The sequence below is a fragment of the Gavialis gangeticus genome, unplaced genomic scaffold (assembly GCF_001723915.1).
Source record: "Gavialis gangeticus isolate Ggan-Ray unplaced genomic scaffold, GavGan_comp1, whole genome shotgun sequence".
NCBI lineage: Eukaryota > Metazoa > Chordata > Crocodylia > Gavialidae > Gavialis > Gavialis gangeticus.
This window is the reverse complement of record NW_017728998.1, coordinates 12,137,233-12,152,079: the sequence shown is the minus strand read 5'-3', so window position 1 is coordinate 12,152,079 and position 14,847 is coordinate 12,137,233. Positions and strand designations below refer to the sequence as shown.

The 14,847-nt window shown below is 37.3% G+C and overlaps 1 protein-coding gene across 12 annotated transcripts in view; it reads left to right on the top strand.

The window, feature by feature from the left end:
• Positions 1-14,847, top strand: part of WWOX (WW domain containing oxidoreductase) — a 795,240-nt gene that overhangs the window by 111,775 nt on the left and 668,618 nt on the right. The window contains exon 1 of one of the 12 annotated variants that reach the window (XM_019505510.1): positions 6,442-6,558. The exons of the other annotated variants lie outside the window; for them this stretch is intronic. Coding sequence (XP_019361055.1) covers positions 6,463-6,558 — 96 coding nt within the window. The 5' untranslated portion in view covers positions 6,442-6,462. Of the gene's footprint in view, positions 1-6,441; positions 6,559-14,847 lie in introns of those variants that run through there. 12 annotated transcript variants of the gene reach the window in all.

Genomic DNA, 14,847 nt, shown 5'->3' with positions numbered 1-14,847 from the left:
TTTTTTTTTTTTTTTTTTTTAACAGAGACTCAGTGAAATCCATCTTGCAAGGCAAGCAGTTCCACACGTTAGAAGGATTTTTAACTGTATATGTTAGCCTGTATAAAATGAGAGCTCTTCAGTTATTTGCCTCTACCATCTCTTAGTGGAAGAGGCCAGGGAATATTGCTACTTTACAATTTAGCTACATGCCTGTGACCTTAATGACATGCATAATACTGTCTCTGTATTGAGGCTGTTGCTGTACAAAAAATTGGACAGATGTTTACATTAGGTCATTCACTTATACCAAGACAAAGTGTGAAAGAAGTTCTGGATATTTAACAGTATCGGTAATTAGTCAAATACTTAAGACCACATTCTCAAAATACAACAGAATTGGACGTTATCTGGGTTAGCATTTTCTTTTATAAATGTGTTTTTTCTTTAAAAATAACAATAAATTGTGGATCGGAAAGAATACTTGTATTGCATATTGCACAGCAATAAGGGACGGTTAAGTTTTTTTTGAAGAAAAATAGTCGGTGGTAGAGAGGCTTTAACAAAATATTTCAGTGATGTAAATTGCTCATTTTTAACAGGGATCCCATTGGTGGTTCAAGAGTATTATATTGCCATTTGTAACAGAAGAGCTGGGTAGTGAGAAAACTGTACTCTATTAAGAGTTTGTGAGTGTGTGCATGTGTATACAGTGAAATAATATCCAGTGTAATGTGAAGTGACAGTCAAAATTACAGCTTTTCTCTTGCCGCAAGGGTACTTCTCTGCCAAGTATAGTAATATTGTTGTAGCAGTGTTCAAGGTTGTCAGCAGTTCTGGGTTACTCTGCAGAGAGCCATAACTGTGTGTGGAAGCAAGGAGCTTCCTGTCAAGGGAAATACTATAATTTTGATATATATTTGTTGGTGCCAAACTGCAATTAAATAGGAGGCGTTGGAAGAAGGTTTTATTTAACCAACTTGAATTTGTTGATTAATTAGAGGGGGGGAAAAATCCAGAAAGAAAACAAAAATACCACCCCGTGTGTGCACGCACGCATGCGTTAATATGCTGATTTGGTGTTTGTTCATATTCATTAGTTACTCATTCAGTTGAATTTTGGATGTTCTGAATATTACCTGATATACTTTTCTTATGTAGAAAATTAGTGCTTGTAGGTGATGTGCAGGACGTACCACTCTTATCTGAGTGGGATCATGACTGTATGTTAGGTTACTGTCGTGGCATGATGTATTTTTAGGGTTCTTCTAAAAGTCCTGGTGGAAAACTTTTTTTCTTCTGACAGAAAATGGTGTATGCAAAATCCACAAAATAACATCAGAAAGATATGAAGAATATTTTAGAGAGAACTACTTTCTCAATCCTGAAAAAATTTTGCAATTTGAAACAAAAGCAGCAATGCTGTCCAGATTTAAAACAAAACAAAGCAAAACAAAAAAAAAAAGCACAAAGGAAAAACCCACCCACGTGGTTTGGTGTGTAACTACACCAAATGAATAAAATTGTGGAAAATATTGCTTTGAAAAGATCTATTCAGCTGTGAAAGCCTGATTAAGCAAGGTATTTACAACTTTATTTTTGTAGTCAGATTCCTTGTTTATAGGTAGTCTGCGTCTGTAGTTTACTGAATAAGGCATGAAAAATGATATGGAGAAACACTCTTTCTTGTGATTGGTCCACAAAGTAAAGCCCCTATCCACAAGTATGATGTAAAATCGGTGCATCCCTTGAATTCAGTGGCCAGTTATGCCCAGGAGTCTACCTGTATTCAGTATTGCAAACTCTCATCATTTTTGGCATGGTTCCGGAAGTCTACACTTCGGGAATGTGAAAAATGTAGCTCCTTTTTTAATTTATATATAAATATAGGTAAAGAGCTAAGTTTTTCACATTCCTGAAGCATGGACTTTAAGAACAACACCAAAAACCATGAGAGGTGGCAACATTGTGTATTCTGCACATTAAGACCTTTTGGTTTTTGTTTTTCTTGCCACGTACATATGCAAAAGGCACTTAGTTTTGTCTTCCATGTCTTGGTCATGTATGAAGGGAAACATTACACTGCAGAAAATCTTAACTCTTTTTATTGTTTTCTACATATAATAAAAAATAAATTTTATATTGAGTCACTGAAATGACCCTCTTTCCTCTATTCCCTTCTGTAGTTACTTTCCTTGAAAGTAAATTAAAGGCATTTAATGTGGTCCTGCCTCTCCCCCCCATCACAGGAAATAAAGCATCCCATTTACCTCTTAAGTACTGTTGAATTTTCCAAAATCTGTTCCACTGTTTTTTAGCTTGTTCTACAATCACAGTATACCAGTATATATAGTCTATGCCATAGATTTCATATATACTGAACAGCTAAGTTTGTCTTCTTGTAGTTTACCACTTGAACTAAATGCAAAGTGTAACACTGCCTTTGCTTTCTGTGTTCGGGCCATTCCTTAGCACTACATGAAGACTTCTAGTTAGTGACACACATCTGTGTCCGCATCCATTATGGTGGGTTGCTCTGCATTGGAAAAGCTGTAAAGAACAGAAAGGCTTGATAAGAAACATACTGTTGCATTTTTTTAAAGAATTCTTTTCCTGCTCACAGGACTTGGACTTGGTACCATTTTAGCCTGATTTTAGTGATTACCACCGTCGCATTTCCTTTTTGTCTAAGAGGCCAATATGCATGGCCTCCACTCGGACGATGTTTGCCGCCACAGGCTGAATAAAAACAGCAAAGTGGCAGCTTTTCCTTGTAAAGATGAAACTCCTGTAGCTAGAGGCCACCTTCTCTCCGAACCAACGAACAGAAAGCTCTAGGGCTCTAGTACTCCCAGGCCTTGAACATGTTGGTGTACAGCTAAGTGTACCATTGCTGAAGTGTCAATTTTTTTCCTTATTTGAAGTTTCAGTATAATGAATTTACATGGAACATATGTTCTAGGGAGTGGGAATCTGCCATACATTTAGGATTATGAACATGCAAATTCTATTTGCCCCATTGGAGTTGATGAAACTTTCACCGTTAACTTCAGTTGAGCCAGGATATGGCCTATTTCTCCACTGCAAGGACACTTGTGCCTTAAAAAATGATCATGTAGGTATTTGTGAATTCAAAGGTGCATATGTGGACACACACGTGTTACCCTCCATTTGTAACCTCTGTGGAGCTCCAGTGTGATAAGTGATTAAACAGTTTACCAAATATAAGGTCTTTGAAGATGCCGCGTTAATGTGTATTTTTTTAATTGAATAAATATATTACACAGCAGGGCAGGTTATTTTCTTCATGGCCTTGCTGTTGCAATTTGAAAACAGACACAATTTTCTTTAGCTCATGAAGAATGCAGCATCTGTTCTTGGTTTCCTGCAGTTTTCATTCTTCAGACAATACATTTAGGCACACATTTTGAAACAGTTCTTAACAAATCTGAAATTAAAAATTTTACCCCCTCCTTCAAAACAGTGGCTACCCTGTGACAACAGTGGGTTGAGCTAAATTCAGCTACGTCAAGCAAGAACTATAAAAGTAGATAGATTGCCCTCTAAGCTTCACTTTATTGGATATTGTAATTGACATATAGTTGTCATTTATAATCATCTGTCCATTCCTGTGAGTTGGGAGCAGTAAAGTTAATTGTGGCTGCTCATTTGCATTAATCTCACCTCTGAAGGGTACAGTAACCCATTAATATCGTGTCATGATGAATTATCACAAATAACATTGAACATATTGATTAATGATCTCTGAGATTTGTATCTCGTTAAAACATTTTGTTAGCTCTTTAAACTTTTAAGCAGACAGTCAATGTATGCAGGAGAGGTTTAGAGATCACCCAAGAGGTGATGAAAAGTTACAGCATACATTTGGGTCACTAATTAAAACTTCTTAAAAAACGTTTCATGCCGGGCTTGAAAAGCCCCTTTCTTTGGAAAAGAATGCTTTGCAGCTTAACTAACTTGTCTCACCAGAAATTTAAAATATTTTTCCATCTTTTTTTGAAAGTATAGGTTTAGGTGTAGAATTAAAATGGAAAAAAAAAAACCCTAAACCAAAAGTTGTGATTTTAAAACTAAAAAGTAGTGCTATGTCCTGGTTTCAACCCTGTAACAACAAATAGGTTTGCAATAATTTTTATTTTAAGTTTGATTATTAAAGCTTATCTCTACATAATCCATTCAAACCTGTTATTTTGCTACTTTAATATTAAACCCAAAATACTCAAACCAAAAATGCTTTTCACTCTTCATTTTAATCTTAAGTTAGAGATGGATATTTTTAGATGAGTCATTATATACATTTTACAATTACATTATTTTACAATTTGTTTAAAGTTCCACTGAACTGTAAGCTAAAAGACCTAATGATTTTAGAGAAGGCATGGAGATTTGTATGAGATTCTGAAAATGTTGACTAATATTTCATTTGCCCAGCACAAAAAAATTTACATCCATTGGATAACTGGTGAAATATTCTAGTCACCTAATCTATTAAACAGATACCATTTGAAGTTATTCAACAGCACATCACAAGGGGATTCCTTGTCTTAGATGAGGACGAAGACAACAGTAACTGTAGTCGACTGAGGCTCTTTTAATAGCTAGTGACTCCATCAGCTCCTATTCCTACGGATAAGGGCCTAAAACTTTATTTTTTCTATTAGCTGAACTTCCAACATAGTCTTGCCTTTCACTTAAATGGTGGCTGGAAGCAATCATTTTTTCTGTTCTTCCCCATATTCGTGTTATTTTTGCCCCTTTGCTCTCACTTTGATTCTTTAACTTTAAAGGGTGGGAATGTGATGAGTAGCATACAGATCTCCCTGCCTTATCCAGCCTTGGTGTTCCCTTAGCCTAGCTCACCCTATTTTTACCAGGCCAAAACAGGAGGCTAACGAGTTACTTTAAATTCTGGCCTAGCCCTTTGGGCTTTGAGTCCATTGCCTACTGAGTCAATCCACCGTTCCTTTCCGTACTTAATGGGAGAGGGTTGCCCTGGGGTTTGGCTCAATAGTGCCTAGTGTTGAATCAAGGGTTACACTCTAAATTACCTTGGTTGGGTCCAAAACATCCTATGAGATGATGGATCTCATATAATATCTGCTATATTATATGAAATATCTCAGAGAGCGCATGAGCTAATGTGCCGTTAAGAGTTGAAGACAACACAGAGATGACATTCTCAATCATTTTGCTATTATTGGTATTGGAAAGAGCCTTACAATTAATTGAAGAGCATATATAAAATTTGTTTCTAAATCATAAAACAACCATCTCTGTTTTATGTTAAAGTGTATAGGACAGTCAGCCTTTTTATTATTCAATGAGTTTAAACCACATTGTTTGTCACCTAAAGCCTGTTCAGTGAATAATGCATGTTGTAGCTTTTTTTGTCCAAAAAACGTGTGTGGGGAACACAACTTGGGTTCATTTCTATCCATGGTATTAATCCTTATTCATTTTAAAAACCTGCTAACGGAAATATTTCCATTCAGCTCATTAATCAATTGTGATTTTCATTCCCTTGTTTTGTAAAAGCTGTTGCAATAAATACTTTTTTCACAAAGCGAAAATCCAAGAGATGGATGCAGCAAGCGTAATTAATAGCACCCAGTTACAGAAGATCAGCAAGTTTGTGAGATTCACATGCTGCTTTACCATATGGCTGCCCAGTAGGCGAAAAATTTGATTAATGTTTTGAAGTAGATTTTTTTCAGCAAATATTACAGCCCCAGATGAGGAATTTTACTTTCTAGTATTGTTAGACTTAACTAAAATAACGGATCCTTTGATTTAAAGCTAAACAGTATTTTGATCTCGTGAAACTTTACATGCAAAAAGAATTACAGCTCTGTTGTACTCAGAAAGAACAGACACTGTACCTTTGTTTATAATTCAGCCCAAAATGGTAAAAATTTCTTTCAGTGTTAGTTTTTTCAAAAGTTGCTTGTGCTTTAAGATAGCAATCAGCTCATGCCTTTTGGAAGAAGAATATTTTCTTTTCCCCCAAAAGAAAATAACTTGATAACGAAGTTAAACCTGTATATTTTACTTGTTAGTATCATTTAGCTGCTTATTTCCTTGTAAAAGATCAAAGCTGAATGGCTTTTTGAGAAACTATCAGGATATGTACTACCTGGTTAATTCATTAGGATGTTACCTTAAACCAGTTTGAGAGAGAAACTGCATAATTAATTTTCCTTCTTATTGGGACAGCTGAAATTAGTGCTTAATCGGTGGACATTTTTAATGTTTTTTTCTTGGGGTGGGGGACGACACAACGTGTACAAAAATATGCATCCTTAGAATATCACTACTTGATGTTGAGTGTTCTCATGCAAAGCTAACACACAGCAGGAAGTTTTGCTTTTCTCACAAATTCTCAGTTTAATACAGGGAACATCAGCAGCTGGTGAAGTACAGATTCAGGGTGCTGAGCCGAAATGGAGTGGAGAGCAGCTTTGAATGGAAGTCTTGCTGAGCTTCCAGAGTGCTGAAGATAAAGCATTACCTAACACTAGCAAAACAACTTTGCCAGTTTGGTTTCTTCTAATGCTTCAGGTAATGCTGAGGTTCAGTCTGGTGGGATGCTAAGGTTGAATGAATGAGCATTTCTAAATTAAAAAAGATACTTTTTTTTTTTGTGGAACTGTTTATTTTTAAATATATATCAATCAAATGAGAAAGCAGTAATTGATTTTAGAGGTATGCTAACATGAAAATTCACTAAATGCTTTCTGATTAGTATGGATGTACATTTTCCCTGGATCATGGGTCATGACACAGAGACGTTGTCAATATTGTTAAATTTATGGGAGGGAGAGGGAACTCGAAACTAACAATACAAGAGAAAAAGCAAAGGGACCTAAAAGATATCAATTATGTGGATTAGTCTGAGGAAAGCTTTCACCCTTGGCAGTTCTGGACACAGTGTGACAGTAGGCAGTGTCCAGTTGCATTTAGATGTTGTTGTTAAGCTTCATAGGTAAGAAGGTAACCGTAAAGTAGTTTTACAGGAAAGTGGAATCCAAACTTTAAATAATGAAACATATTTGAGACAGTAATGGGATGTTAATTTTGGAGGATACGAATGTTAAGACATATACTGTAAATGTAACAGACAGCTAACAGATGACAAAGCATCATGCCCAAAACCCATACTCTTAACTTAGTAAGACTGCCTGGATTGTTTTATTCTTTTGAGATAGGGTAGTTAATTAAATTGATATGAGCTTCTGAAGCTTACAGTGTTTGAAGACAAGCTCTAATATTCTTTTTTGTTTCCCTTTATCACATTTATTACAATTTGAGCAAAGTATCTGAATATTCTTATTAGATTTCTTTTTTCCATGTCTTATCTTTTTTTTATTCTTGTCTGTATAGATTGTCACTGTTTTATTTCTAATCAAAGCACTTTTTATTCCATAACTTGAACTAAAATGTGCCATTACTTTTATTCCCCTGTTATTAAACTGCAAGTTTATGTTCAGATATTCTGTAACATGATCATCTAAAATGTGGAGGGAAAAGATGTATTAAAAGCCAATTTTCTCTCTATTGTCCTTTTAAAAGAACTAAAATACAAGGTTAGTTTTTTTTATAATTATTGAACTGATTTATTAGTTGACTTGTTTGTGGGAGAAGTTCACTTGAAAATTATTGGATTCAATTTCTAATATTATAGAATGCATTTTATTGGCTCATCTAAAGGGACCCCCCCCTTGTAAATGATGCACAATGGTTTACCTTTTTATTTTCTTTACCAAGGGACAGTTATTGGCTTTGTTCTGTGACAAAGCTTTCCTGTTAATGTTCACAGTTTTAACTGTTGCAAAGTTACTGTTGTGCTGTAAATCTGTCAGGGAAGTCTGCAAGGGACTGTCTATATGAAGAGACTGTAGAGTGGTCAGTCTAAAAAGCTCCTTAGCGTAGTACTTTGAATTTTAAATCACACGCATAATTCAAAGGTAATGTAACTTGCAGTGTTGGACTTCAGTCCATTCAGTTAAATGGAGAAAAATGACTGACGCAAGGAATGAGTTATTGATTCTTTGTGAGAAAATGACTTTTGTAATATAGGAAGTATGGTAAAAGGAACAGCTTAATTATTTAGGGGGTGCTGTTGGAAAAAAGTGCTTTTGCAGCAGTGCAAATTGTCTAAATAGGAACTGTACAGCAAGGTTTTTAAATAATTCTTTCTTAAAGGTAAATTATTTTCTCTCTTTTCTTCTATGATATGCGTATATTCACTTTAACTATATTGTAGTAGTGCAGCTAGGAGATAATAAACTCAGGGAACAAACCCATATTTTATTTCATTCTACAAGTTATATGCACAGCAGCTCTAACTGACATTTTCTAGCTATTTACATTATGCTTACATTACATTAATGGAATCCTGACCACCAAGAGCTGTACTAAAAAGAAACACATGCAGAGGGTTATTCTGGAACTATTGCTGTTTAATGGGCGACATGAACTTTTTAATGCAACTTTATCAAATAAATATATGGGAAGTTGATACGGGTACCAATGAATTTTTTTAAATATGGCATTTGGTAATTTATAAAATATAAGATAAGATATTTGCTTTGGCTCTTTGCATCTGGTCTCTCTTTTGATTAAGTGTGTATCCTTTGCTGAAGGACCACAGTATCATGTTGTTTTGACTGCAGTTCACAATTTTGGCAGGATTTCAGATAAACAGAATATCTGCAGTTAATTGGTTGAACATGTTCAACAATTATAATTATATTAAAACCTTAATGTACTTGCACATTTGTCCATTGTAGGCTGCTAATATGTATTAAGTTGTATTTTGGCCCTTATGACTTGACCTAGCTTGTAGCTGGGTTTCAGCAATTCAGTTTATACAGATTTTTAGGGAGCAAATATGTTAAAGTGGTAGCCCCATTCTACTTAAAGGTTTGTCGGTATTTCCATTACATAGGACCTTCTATTATATAGAGCTCTGTCCTCCCTTCAGTGATTTTAACTGTGCTCATAAAACTTCACTCCGAGCTGAAACTTGGCATCCAGACTTTCAGCCTAGTATATTTTACAAGCTTCTGGGAATACTGGTTTGGCTTTTTATCAAAGCTATATGAATTAAATAATAAAAATCATAAGTTTATCATTTTGGATGCCATGCCAAGGCTACCGGATATGTTATAAAGGCCAATACTGCCCCGTAGTTGGAAAAATGGTAGGCTGGGCATATAACCATGAAAGAAACTAGGAATGGAATTCTTTGAGGAGTACTAATAGAAATTACGTGCCCAAATCCCATTGACTTTCAAAGGAAGTTGAGTGCATAATTTCCTTTGGCTGTTTTTTTTTTTTAAAGCACCAGCGATGACTCCACCAAAGACCTCGGGGCGGGGGGCGGGTAACACATTTCCCCACCATATCCTGTGGCCCTAAAATTGAGCAGAGGAACTATCCCTGGAAGCTTGAGCATACAGCATAAATTCTTCCCCAGTTATGTGCCCTTCGTGGGAAAAGGGTGCATAAAAGAAACAGATTCTAGATACTGACAAAATAATAAGAATGCTGTCTGCAGTTTTCACTATGAGTATTCTCTCCCCCCCCCCCCCCCCCCCCGCCCCGTTTGTCTTTTCAGTTAAGGTTGTAAAATCTTCAGGGCAAAATCATCTCTTATTCTCTTGTTATATATATGTATGCTTTTATTTATAGAAGACCTAGGTACTCTTCCTTTCTGGTCTGCTAACTTGGGCAAGTCGCTTCAACTTTCTATTCCTTAGTTTCCTTATCTGTAAGATGGATCTGATGATGCTGATGTCCTTGCTAAAGTGCCCCACTATCTACTGACGAAAGATGCTATCTAAGAGCTCAGTTAAAAAATAAATAAAAGGCCTTGTTCTCAATTGGCCCATCATGGTAGGTAACAATAGGGTATTCTCTGAAGGTTCTGCAACTCTGGTACTCATCTAACTTACCCTTGGTTTGACAGAGCCAAGATATCCATTCATAGCTTGCTGCCTGGCTCCTTTTTTTGAGGTAGCTTTTAATTTTTCATTTTGGATGTGTAGATAATGAGTAGTTTTAACTGAAATCTAAACTGGAAGAAGAACTCTTTGGGTAGGAAAGGCAAATGTACTTTCCTGTTAGCTAAGTTCTTCCTCTGCAACAAAATGCCTCTTTATTATGGCATCTTTGTTTCATACTTCCCTGCTTCAAGTCGTGCTATCTGTTGAACATACATGGCAGGTCAAAGGTGGTTAGGGTACCAGTCATATATTTAGGGGTTCTGGTCACAGCCCCTCTCCACAGACTTCTTGTCTGGCTTCAGCTGGTCAACACAAGTAGAATTGTCAAAAGCATTTGAGTGACTTGGACAATTTAAGTCTACTGTCAATAGCTGCAGACATTTAAGAATCTAAGGGTGGGAGTTGCAGTGCCAGAATCAATTTTAAAAAGGATCCTAGAATACTAAATCACTTAGGTACTTTTGAAAATGTTTGCCTTGGTTCTCTAACTACAGAATAGGAAAATAGTATTTCTTTACCTCATTGTGAGTATAACCTCTTAGGAGACTGTAAGACAATTGGACACTTGTAGTGAGTTGTGTGTACTTCAGATTGATAAAAATATTTGTTTGGGGTCTGATTCTGAAAAGGATCCAGAAGTATGGATGTTAATTGGTCTCTGATATGAGCAAAGATCTTACATTGCAGTTCTAATTTGTTGTTAGGGTTAATTCTTCATAATACTGAAAAATATGCCCAATGGTAATTTTCAATAATTTTGTTAAATACAATTGTTCAGTGTTACATGTTTAAATAGAATCTCCATTGTGTTCGCTAAGTCCTATAACAATAATTATTTTCTGAGATTTTTAGACTCCTGATATGAAAATGTAACTTTGTCTTATTATTTTAATCTTCTCTTTCCTTTCTGCATGGATCATTTATTTGTGAACTGGTTATTTCAGTAAGGGCTCAAAGGTAATTTCATGGTTTATAGCATTTATATCTGAGGCTTTAATGAGGAAAACATATTGTTTTCTAATACATGAAATAGAGGATCTTACATTATATTTTTATTTTCCTTCTCTAATATTATATATATATCAAGTTCAAAGCCTTGAATACACCCAAGTATGGAAATGATGCCTTTTCTACACATGGGAAATATGAATGTTGCAACTCAAAAATTAACATTCGTAGACTTATGAGGTGATTTTATTTTTAATGAATCTAAATGAAATAAATGGACTACTCTTGTGTTAGTGTGTTGCATTATAACACACATTTGAAAATACAATAAGAGTATATTACTTTACTATGATTCAGTTTAGGAATTTATGCAGTTGAATGAATTTAGGAGCTTTGGGTATAATTCATACAGCCTATAGCCTCTTGGTAGACCCTTCCAAAACATTATCAAATTCAACCAAAAGTTTACTGGTGAGATAGATTACAGTTTGACCATTGCCTCTCTCCTCCCTGTCCCCCCTCCCCTTTTTCCTCTTCATTAAACTTGAAATTCTGTTTGGACGACTTTCATCCCAGCTATGGATTTATGTTTTGTGTTCAAGAATGGAGAAGGAAGTCCTTGTCAAAGAGAGGATATCTCTTGGTGTGAGTGTAGGTGTTACTTAGCAAAGTTTTTCCCTCTTTCAAGATGGCTTCCAGGATAATAGATCATGTTGGGATCAGAGCCACTAAATATAATGTTTTCTTAGATCCAGCGGTGCTTACATCCAATGGAAAGATTGATTTAGTTCACCTAATCTGCTACAGATTATCAATGATCTTTCATCCCAAATCATAGAATCATTAACTCCTATCTAGATTTTCTTGGTGCATGGCTTGTAGGGGTGTGCAAAGTGGGCTGTATTCATTTTGTATTTGGCCCGATTTGGGGTACAGTGATTGGATTCGGCCACTGTCCTGATTCGATTCGGCCAAATCTGAATCTGCAGATTCAATGCTGATTCAGAGAATCAGTGATTCAGCCGTAGACACAGCTGTAAATGTTTTTTCTATATACCTCGAGGTACTAGATATGGCTTGTGAATGTTGAGATGGTGGGGCGGATGCAGCATCCCACAGGAGTGCAGGGGGACCCCCTGTGTGCTCAGCGGTGGACCCTGAAAGGGACCAGAAGTACTCTGCGATCAGCCATGGGGGGACCACAGGTACCTCCCAGGCCCAGGAAACACCAGTCACTGAGCCAGGGATCAAGGGGAGGGTACCCTGCATGCTCCATGGTGGACCTGTAAGTGGACTGGAAATGCTTCTGGTCCGCTTCTGGGTCAGCCACGAGCCGCGCCTGATACCTTGAGATATGTGGAAAAAACATATAAAGCTGTGTCTGTGTCTGAAACATCGAATTTCCGAATCTGTCTGAATTGATTCGGAGGGTTCTGATTTGATTCAGAGAGATTAAAGGGTCTCCTGATTTGATTCGGATTCAGACGTTCAGCTGTCAAATTGGGCCATATCTCTGCTGAATCGAATGAGCAACTAAAGCTTTGCACAGCCCTAATGGCTTGTGCCTTTGATTTACAGTCATGTAAGCTGGACGAGGCTTTCAGTATAGCCTTTGATCTTGTGAGGGATCAGCAACTTTGTTGTCCTCCATCCTGAATAACTTATTATATGTCTGGCTTTTTCCTTGAGATCTTTGGGCAATTTTATGTTCTTTCATAATTGTACTACAGTACACACAATCTATGTGCAATTCCCACAATGCATCTTTGGCTAAGAAGGCTTTGGAGCACTCATGACTGATTCTAGGGTAATAGAAGGTATTTTAAAGGGCTCTTACAAGTTTTATGATGCAGTAGCAGCTAATCCTACCCCTCGGGGAAAGCTTTGAAAGGTTTAGAATCATAGAATCATAGAAAATGAGGCTTGGAAGGGAGGTCATTAGTCTAGCCCCCTGCTCAAAGCAGGACCATCCCCAACTAGATCATCCCAGCCAAAGCTTTGTCTAGCTAGGTCTTGAAAATCTCCAAGGATGGAGATTCCACCACATCTCTGGGTAACCTGTTCAAGTGTTTTACTACCCTCCTAGTGAGAAAATTCTTCCTAATATCTCACCTAAACTTTCCTGGCTGCGACTTGAGACCATTGCTCCTTGTTCTGTCATCTGTCACCACTGAGAACAGTCCAGCTCCATCCTTTTTGTAACCCTCCTTCAGGTAGGCTGCTATTAAATCCCATCTCAGTCTTGTCTTCTCCAAACTAAATATGCCCTGTTCCCTCAGCCTCTCCTCATAAGTCATGTGCCCTATTTTGGGGTTCATATTTGGACTCTCAAAAAAAAAATTATATAAAGTGCACGAGCCATCTCATGGGGAAGCTTAAATGCACATTTTTATGTCAGGAGAGAAATTGTAAAGTGTTGTTACTGTTTAATGATAATGCTTTCATGTTGCCCGCTTATCAAAAGATCAGTAGGGCTTCTAAGGTTATATAAAACTGAATGACTCATACATAGGAATTGGTTTAGATTTGTATGCTGACTTTGGAACCCCCTTGGGTTTTTTTTTATTTTTCAAGTATTCGAAGTATAACAGATAACTAAAACTCTGTGAACTGTGCACCACATTGGCAAAGCAATCAGACGAGGCACGGAAACGATAGACTACAGAGTTATTCACGCTTTTGAAATAAGCTTATGGATACAATGGAAAGTAGATGCTCCTCTTTGCAAAGCTGCGTTTCAAAACAAGTACAGCTTGGTTATGTGGCTGAAAACACCATCAAATGCAGTGGAATTAGTTGGAGTAGATTGCCACCCTTACTCTACTTTGTGCAAAGAGTTAATTATGCTTCTGTTTTTTAATCTCCACATAACATGGAATATTATGTAATCTACAACCTTCTCACAACTTCCTTCAGTGGTAGATATACCATAAGGTAGTGAATGTATTTTATGGGTATCTCTGTTTAGAATACAATCTTTGGGGAATATTTTATAGTTCTAGTTGGGATCTCGGAGACAAAAAGAAAAGCTGATAAACACAGTTTGTCTGGTAGGCCAAAAAAGCATTACAGTTTCTGTAGGTTGTCATTCTAGGATAGGACAATCAGTTGGAAACATCCACAAAAATACTTATTTTTAAGCATAGTGACAGCATAGGGCAGGGGCAGGCAATTATTATGTGGGGAGGGCCACTTAACGAGGTTAGGTGAGCTGTCAAGGGCTGCATGGGTAGCTTTGCCCCTTGACAGGCGCCCCGCCCCGTGACTGCCATCTTGGGACCAGAAGTCCCACCTGTAACCCTTGACCTTTGTCACCAGAAATCCCTCCACTTACCCCCTGGAAATACTCTCTTTGGAAGGCGAGGGATTGCTATCTTAGATCCAGAAAAAAACAAATCATACAGTAGAAGTCAAACACCTACTAGAACATATTTTAATTTTATTACAAAAAATATTTTTGTCATGATTTGTGTTTGTGTACTGTATACAGAGATGATTGTATAATAACCCACAAATAAATTCTTAGTCTTTGATATGGTGTGGGTGGGTGGGTGAAGTAGCGGGGTGTGGAGGGAATTTGTGAAGGAGTGTGGCTTTGTGTGGAGGGCATAGGGTATGTTGGGGGGTTGTGTGGCATTTGTGGGGTGTGGGTGTATGGCTCTGGAACACACAGTCCTCTCATGCAGGCAACGGGGGGAGGATGCATCTGTGTGTGTGGTTTATGGGGTGTGAGGGAGGATAGGAGGGGCAGGAGCTGAACTATGGCTGGGGCACCTAGGACCAGGGCAGGAGTGCTGCAAGGCGTGAGCCATGAGGCCACGAAAGCTTAGCTGCAGCTTGGTACTGACCCGCAGCGAGCACTGGGCTGGCAGCCAATGCTGCATGACCATGG